The following is an 8,160-nucleotide window of genomic DNA, read 5'->3' on the forward strand; positions in this document are numbered from 1 at the left end:
AGTACTGCTGCAGGGAGCAGGCACTGGATGGGCGGCGGTGCTACACTACTCGAGTACTCGAGTAAGCATCGTACCGTATGGGGTTGAGTTACCCGTATTTCTACCCATAAGTTATATCTGAGAGGAATTGCTTTGCCATAACCATAAGCGAGAATGCTTGGGTTTCTCTATTAATAATAGCGGGGTTTCTGACACATAAGAGAGAGGGTTGCTTCGCACTCACTTCTCCTTCGCACCCCCCTCCATACTTGGATTGCGCACAATGAGCATGGTGAATCTCACCGCCATTCCCAGCTTCCCTCCCCCCGAGGCATGCACACCACACAGCGCTTTGGCTTCCCGATAGTAGGTAGCTAGCACTTGCCTATTGGGCCTATAGTCGTGTGGCTGGTTTGGACGAGGGTTTTCCCTCGATTCCTTTCCTGGTTCTGCGTACTCTCTCACATTAATACCTTGGGAATCCCCAGTAGGACCCGGATATCACCATCCTCCGCACTCAAGCTTACCTGCTCACCTCCCCCCCCAACAGCGCTCCGCTATTTCTTCTAGCCCTGCGAGTTTCATCGTTGGTCCGTCCGCATCCCTCTGTCGACATCACTGAATTTTCACCCCTCTTTCCCCACCTCGAATACCCGGTATTGTTTAAAGCTTATTTTTAGTAAGCCCTTCGGTATGGGGGGTGCCGGCCAGTCACAGGAACACCGGCCTTCGGGCCATCGAACTTGAATCTAGAATTATCGAAAACATGCGGAGGCAAAGGGAAAACCCTTGCGAATGCAGCTTCTGTCCTATCGTGCTTAATGTGGAGCGGGGCCTGTGGGATCACATCACAACCCATCACCCGGTGAAGTGTCCTTAGGGTGAGCTTGAACTCCAGAGTTTTCGAACACATATGAAAGAGATATGCCGAAGAAAAGGGTAAGCACAAATGCATTTCCTTCTTTGAGAGGCATCGCGAGCGAGAGAGCTTTTGCGGATGCGCATCGAAGAGCAGATCTAGCTAACCTAGTTGCTTTGGAATTTTTTCCCTACCCCATACCCTTTTCTTTCGTCGTTGCCTATTTGGTATTTTTACACTGTAGCTATACTAATTTGCGTTTGGAGTGGATGTGCCATCAAGTCCTGAAAATGTACAAACATCACCACATAATTCAAATACGTTTATCCGATGGAGTTCTAAAGATGCTGCTTCTTCGGAAGCCACCGGCGGACAAAGAATGGGTAGTAAAATGGAACCTGGAGATCAAACAAACCCGTCAGCATATTCTAAGGGCGACGTCGATGTGAATGGGAGGGCATTCAAATGGCCGATGCTTCTTCGCAGGCTCGATTAATAAATAGAAAGGGGAACGGCCTCAACTTGGCTCCGGATGGCGGCCCACCAACACCTACACATAATTGCCGAGGATGCTCCTAGATCCTGATTTTGATCGATCACGCTTTGTGATGAAGCCGTACCCGTATAGGGATAACGAGCCGGGAGTGGCTACTAGAGCAACCGCATCCCGCCGTTTGTTCGACCCGGGGAAGGCACTAGTCCTTTATACCTCGCCCTCATTAAGAAAGGTAGCTGCGCTCTCAGACATTTTCTCTTAACCGCGAAGGCGGGTAGAGGATGATCTTAGAGAACCTTGCACAGCAATCCCAGCAGATAGTCACCACGAGGGTGCAAGATACGACCACCGCAATTCCACGGGGGCTCAACGCCTGAAGATAATGAAACACGATTGGTTAGACAGCCACAGACTTGACCAATCAACCCGGAGCAGCTCATTGCTGAAGTAAAGGGGATATATGCCGGTTTAGTCATGGTTGAGGCAAAATGTGCTCAGGTGGATGCTAAGCAAGCTGCCGCAACTTGTGGTGATGGCCAAACACAACCTCGTCTGAACGATGAACAGTGGCAAGCATTGGTTGCTTTATATCGCACCCTGCCGCATGAGCACCACGATTTCTTTTTGGCCTCGCAACACCCGAGCGCTAGCCCCCCCCTACGGCGATTGGCTGACAAGTACGCAATGCCGGCTCGGATGTGGAGGCATGGGATATGCGGCTTTCTGAAATTGCTCCGATATAGATAACCATACTCATTGGAGCACATGTTGACCTTTATCTATCTTGCATGTAGCATGATGGCGTTATGTAAGTTTGGAGCCACGGTTTCTGCCCCACAATTTATCTCAGTGGTATTGACTTTGTAGTGTACGAGAGTGCCCCCGCCTTTGGGAATACATGGGTAGAGTGTCTCGGCGATCTCGGTCTTTATCGGATGGCTATTGAAGACGGTGATGTCCGAAATCGTGACGTTTGGGGTGGTGTTGCCCGATTCTTGTACTCGAAGGCCACGGATAAGACTCCATACATTGGTCGTTTGTTTCATCATTTGGCTATCCTTGCCAGACCCAACGTTCTTCAGCAATTATTCTACTATTACAAAGCTTGGCCGTAGCGCAACCCTTCTACTCGGCTAGAGAAAGCATTTTGGCTTTGTTTGACCTGATATTTTCGCCCGAACACATTATCGAGAACCGTGTCGATGCCAGGTTTATTAAACTTCATGGTATCAATTTCACCCATATCGATCTCGGAAAGTTTGATGATACTCTGTTCGATCGCCTGGGTTACATTGACATCCCCCACCCACGCAAGGAAAACCCAAAGCCGCGCTCGCAAGCCACCAAAACCGATGCAAAATCTCGGAGTTGTACTGAAGAATCTTTGAGCTTCTCCAAGGGGCTGGCATACAAGATTCTCAGTCTCTCCCTCCAACGAATCGGGGATTCGAACGTGTTACCTCGCGTCCACGTACAGCTCGTGTTTCTTGCCTATGCAGCTAGACTAGAGGTTGGAAAAAGGTCGTGGGAGGCCGCTTCTAGAAGATTACATCTTGTGAGGTCTTGAACGGTGGTTCGAAGATGCGCGGGTGGATGAAGAGGAACGCTTAGTGGAGGTGCCATATATGGAGAGTGTCCGTATTGAGTGTGCCTCGCGGCCCACCATCCAAGTTGCCGCTGTAGGATACCCTTCCAGAGCCTTTTATTTTTATGGTTTACTGACCTGGCGCTTTTGAAGAATAGCGAATGCATAGCCTACGCTGACAAAAGATTTCGGATACGCCCGTCTTTGAAGAGAATCGAAGAGCACCAAAAGTTTGAGGCGACAATTACTCACGAACAGAGCAGGAATTGGGCGGGCCAAGAATGACATCAACCTCAAGATTTTGATAGACATGACCAACGGGGAGAACGAGTCGGAGGATAGCGATTATGTGCTGGTGGGCCAGTCTGAGGAACCTAAAAAAGAGGTCCCAAAGGGGCCGGAATCGCTGAAAGACAACGTTTCGGTATGTTTTGCGTTCTATAGTTATTGAACAACAACAAATTCATAATTTGTCTAGCTCTTGGTCGTTGATATCAATCTTCTACTCAGCCAGCCTGAGGTCTTCAAAGTCATAGTTTTTGCATTCAATTGGTCTATTGTGACACCTGTTACTAGTATGTCAATTGCATATATTGGTTTTGAGGCTCACTAACCAATCGAGTAGTGATCACAAAGCTCTTTGGCTTGACGAATAGCACAGGTCTCGTTGGGGATGCCGCAAAGGCAGCTGCGATTGCAACTAACAAGGCCCTTACTGATAAGAGAGGTGTGAATGTTGTCAACGCGAAGGGGAGCAATGTGACCAATATTGGCTTCTACAAGGAGCAAGTTGATAAACATGGAGTACGGGACTTTAGGGAGAGTCACGGAGGCAAGCAATCCCTGGAGATTACGGCGATTATGAAGCGGCTGTTTTAATTCCCGAGTATCGTAATATGCGGGTTAAAGCCAACGCCCGAGACGTCACCGCTGTATCGGCATCTGCCTTAAAAAAGGCCCTGTACCCTCTGGCAGGTTCGGTTCGGCCGAAGCGCTGTCACTTGGTGCTCCGGCAGTGGCTCCGGACTGCCCTGGAGATGAAGTGGCGTTTATGGAACCTGGTGGGGAATTTGATTCCGTTTTGAATATAGGCACTGTAATCAAAAAGAGGCAGTTAAAATGAGGGAAGACACAGGGCATGGATGCGCCTAAAGTCGCTTGAGGGTCTTTTCAGTGATTGGAATCCTCCCCCTCTCCGCCGAGGGAACATCATGATCTCCGCCCTGTATGCGAGGCTCTTTGCTCTTGATGTCGGCTACTTCGTGGCTTGTTGATTCGATTGCTCTAGTTCGGTTTATGGAGGGATTGAATATTACTCGCGAGATCACGAAAGTGGGCTGATAATTTTGTAGTTGTGATGGCGGTGTGCCCTACTGCAAGTTTGACGGTTCGTTCGTTGGAGGGCATTGGTGAATTAGTCTTTTCTCCAGCTTTATGGTGCGGTGACACCACATTCATTTCCCTTCCTGGCTTCTTCCTACACTCTTTTTCATCTCATCTCTTCACTTTGTCTTCTGTGGGCTGTACGGGACCTAGAACGAGACCGAGACCCTGTAGATGTATTTTTAACCTCTAAAAAACAATTTCATGCTCCCCTTTAGCCCCGATCGACATCTTGGCGTATGGGTGGGGGTGGCCAGTCCGGTGGCTCTCCAATGGGCATCATCGTACGAATCAGTACCGGCGAGTGCCTCTTTTTGCGAGTCCTTGCTGAGAACTCTAATGGACTTGAGTGAGCCAACGTAGTAATATCGACATAATGTCATAATTGCTTCGATAAAATGGCAAGGGTGGCTGCATTTTGGGCCGCAGGGTGGACATATGTGGTCCGAAGAGTATGGTGTACGATTTCTTTTACTGGTGGAACTGTAAGTTGGTGATACAATTCCTTCCAACTCAAGTCATATGAGCACGTGTCTAGTAACTGTGCCTTCAAGTTCATGGCACTCTTAATTTTCTGACGTTTGTGGACGTGGCTACTATTGTATATTACCGAAACTTTGAGGTTCGCCGATTTTTTCCCCCATATCCAATAGTGGCTGTGTTCAGGGCGTCAGAAAATTATAAGCGGCCAAACAGTGAGACCCACCGCACTGACCTGCTATTTGGCCGTTAGGTACCGGGATATTTCTGCAACCCGCCAGTTTTAGCTGTGTTCGTTCGTTGCGACACTCCTGTGTGCGGGGCTCGTATCACCTGGCAAATTGTGGGAGGAGAAGAAAGGCACTTGAAGGATGATCGCACTTCTCTAATTTCCTTATTGCCATCTTTTTTCCCCCTACCCCTCGGTCAAGAGCGGGGGGTTAGAAGCTTCGAGATACGGATACTAATTCAGCGGTTTAGCTAACCGGTTCGCGATTGTTGAACCGAACAGACATAGAAACGAAAGCTTCTATCATACTGTTCGGATACCTATCGTGGGATACAAAGCCCCACAATTTCCAAGCCGGGTTCAGCCTATGGGCGGGGTTGACCATAGTCCGGCGGCTCTCCAACGAGTATCATCGTGCGAATCAATACCGGCGAGTACCGCTTCTCGCGAGTCCCCCCTCTCGAGGTCTCCAGCGGACTGATAGCGGATCATAGGGATTTTTTACGGTATCCCATGTGGGGCGAAAAAGCCTCGATAAGTTATATATTATGAAAGATATGTATTATGATATTGAGTGGAAGATGTAGGCAGGTTCACAGTGAATCACTCGCATGGCTGTGGGGCCACGTGGAGCAGCAGCTGATTCGCACGGTCGTTAGTCAATATTTTTGGTGGAAGCTGGATTACGTGTATTTGTATCTACTCTATATTCCGCAATCGCAGAAGGGAAAGCGAAGCTCGGAAGATGACATGTTAGAATATCAAGTATTGTATCATGACGGACAGGAGCAAGTGGAAGAGTCGAACGGCTCACGGGAGCCCCGGGGCTTTCGCTGTAGACCGCAATATATCCCTCCGGTTCCAGATGACACCACTTCACATACAATGATTCTCACAGTATGATATCGGAAAAATAATGTAAATTATGATAACGAAACGACTTGGCAATATATTCAAAGTGAAAATTTAATGAGAAAAGATCAAACAATAAGATAAAATAAGGCCCTTAATCCATAGCCCATGGGTCGCCCCAGATGATCCACCTAGGCTCACAGCAAGGTGAGATGCACGCAAAAACACTTCTATCCTGCCGTGATCGTCCCAACAAAATCTCTCCTCCGCGTCGATGTGAGCCCAGGACCCCGCTCCAAGTCAATCTCGGACCCTGGGTTGTGGAGGTGTAGCTGACCGATGCAATTAACGACAAGAATCGGTCTAATCGTTACCCTTTAGCAAACTCCCGAACGTGTACAGTACAGTACTGGTAACTTAATTGTTGAGATAACATTTCTTGTAGGAGGCGAACTCTTACCGAAGTTCTTGAGGTGTAGCGTGAGGCTGGAATGCCGATCAGCATCTATAAGTCATGCCCAGGGAAGCGACCCTATGCGGAAGAGTATCGGATCAACTCACGATGGGCTTCCCGGACACCCAGAACCTGCAGTTGGGGAACAATTGGAGCAAGCCAACGACCGCCGTGATGATTGTGAAAACGATTGCGATGATTTCTCCGGTTCGGAGACTGTTTGCGTACGGCTCGGCCATTGGTGGAGGAGTGAGGATTTTTGTTTTGTGTTTTGCTGTATATCCGTATGTTCTGGATCTCGTAACATGATTTGGGCGGGGAGCACCGTTTTATACCTTCGGGAGGGAGTGGTTGCGGCTCCGTGTCCAGGGAGGTTGCGGCTCCGTGCAGGGGCGAGCAGTTAACTGGCACAGCCTTATTTTTACCTCCCCCGATTTTCCTAGTTTTACTTGTAATCCCCGATTTTCCTTGCCTTACATACTGGGGTCGATCAGGCTGTGATTTTCAGCCCATACAACGAGTGTGGGGGCGATTATGTACTAGCGAATTGAAGCTTGGCATTTCCTCCCTTTGCGGTCATTAGAGCAAGGGTAGTTGCCGTGGGCGAATGGCGGAAAGGGGTGGGTTCCGGGCATACTACTCGAGTACCGGTACTCTTACAAGTACCCTCACAAAATCAGTAGTTTCGTCTAGCTACCCATGCAGAGTGATCCGGGTTGGGGGCAACTCGGTGGTATCCCTGCATACCGTCTTGTCAAAGGGGCCACCTGATTATACTTGTGTGAGTATCGTAAGAGCCCGAATAGAAGATGATGTGCTAGGACGTTGGAATTCCCCTTCTCAGCTAAGGGAGAAGGAAACACTGCAAAGTCAGCCCTCCGCTGAGACAAAAGGAAAGGATTATACGCAGCGCTATACTAGGAGAGGCAAGTACTGTACAACGTCCTAGCACATTTATCCTCTATTTGAATTTCTTACAGTATCATAGAAGATATGGGGGAGTGCTAGAACGTTGGAACTGCCCTCGGCTATAATGGAGGAAACACCACAACTCCGGCATTTGGGGCATAAAAAAAAAAGAGGATCCGCGGTTCTTGACCAGGAGAGAGGCAGCTACGGTGCGTTGTCCAAACACGCTTATCCTCTATTTCAGTTTTTGCGGTACGGTATGATACTCCTACTCCCACTTACTGTGCTAGCCAACTCGAAGGTGTGTCCCAAGGATAACCGCTCACGGTGGGCGGCAATCCCTCTCTTGGGACAGGCTTGGCTATGGTAGGGCCGGAGGACTGGTCTCACCTTGTACCAGAGCACAACAAATGGCCCCGAGAGCTCCTACCTCGGCGGAACCCGGAGATAGCGGAAAACACTTGCAACTGATTTTCGAACAAAGCAGTGCCGTGAGTGGCTCAGGGTAGGTAGAGGCCCGAGTCGGACGTCCCATTTTGGCCGGCATTGGCGCAATGTGTTTTCAATTTCATGGAGCAGGTAAAAACAAAACGGGTATGATACCCAGCAGGCTGTCCCTTTAGTGAGTTACCGGTACCGCAGTTCGTAATTCTTCCTATGCAGTAATCTTCCCCCTTCCTGCAGCATTCAATAGTGTAAGATCTCTTGTGGTTCGTTATCCACTCCGTGCCCACAAATATGTTGCATCTCATTCATTGGCATTCGCAATTCTGTTGATCCGTCAAACTAAACCTATCGTGAGCTGTTACGGTCATTTCGGCTGGTAATCTAATAAGTTGGCGAGTTCCGACAGATATTACCGTACCGGTAAGTTACAAGTCTGTTCATTCACCGCTGTGGTAGGATCAAACCGGTTACTGACCGCTAAAATGGA

At 48.9% G+C, this 8,160-nt stretch overlaps 4 protein-coding genes; all 4 read left to right on the top strand.

The window, feature by feature from the left end:
• Positions 1 to 526: 526 nt before the first annotated feature.
• GSTUM_00009274001 (uncharacterized protein) lies at positions 527 to 2,081 on the top strand (the record flags this gene model as incomplete). XM_002840593.2 has 2 exons in its annotated part: positions 527 to 918; positions 1,121 to 2,081. Exon 2 carries the CDS (start codon positions 1,809 to 1,811, stop codon positions 2,079 to 2,081), a length of 273 nt encoding a protein of 90 aa, XP_002840639.1. The 5' UTR covers positions 527 to 918; positions 1,121 to 1,808.
• A 51-nt stretch (positions 2,082 to 2,132) lies between these two features.
• On the top strand, positions 2,133 to 2,901 carry GSTUM_00009275001 (uncharacterized protein; the record flags this gene model as incomplete). Its single annotated transcript, XM_002840594.1, has 3 exons — positions 2,133 to 2,142; positions 2,202 to 2,369; positions 2,450 to 2,901. 3 exons carry the CDS (start codon positions 2,133 to 2,135, stop codon positions 2,899 to 2,901), a joined length of 630 nt encoding a protein of 209 aa, XP_002840640.1.
• Positions 2,902 to 2,959: 58 nt separating this feature from the next.
• GSTUM_00009276001 (uncharacterized protein) lies at positions 2,960 to 3,204 on the top strand (the record flags this gene model as incomplete). The annotated part of the gene is made up of 2 exons (XM_002840595.1): positions 2,960 to 3,013; positions 3,073 to 3,204. 2 exons carry the CDS (start codon positions 2,960 to 2,962, stop codon positions 3,202 to 3,204), a joined length of 186 nt encoding a protein of 61 aa, XP_002840641.1.
• Positions 3,205 to 3,229: 25 nt separating this feature from the next.
• Positions 3,230 to 3,798, top strand: GSTUM_00009277001 (uncharacterized protein; the record flags this gene model as incomplete). The annotated part of the gene is made up of 3 exons (XM_002840596.1): positions 3,230 to 3,343; positions 3,398 to 3,494; positions 3,545 to 3,798. The coding sequence occupies 3 exons, from the start codon at positions 3,230 to 3,232 to the stop codon at positions 3,796 to 3,798; spliced, it is 465 nt and encodes a 154-aa protein (XP_002840642.1).
• Positions 3,799 to 8,160: the final 4,362 nt, after the last annotated feature.

This window comes from Tuber melanosporum (assembly GCF_000151645.1).
Source record: "Tuber melanosporum whole genome shotgun sequence assembly, scaffold_55, strain Mel28".
In the NCBI taxonomy this organism is placed as follows: Eukaryota; Fungi; Ascomycota; class Pezizomycetes; order Pezizales; family Tuberaceae; genus Tuber; species Tuber melanosporum.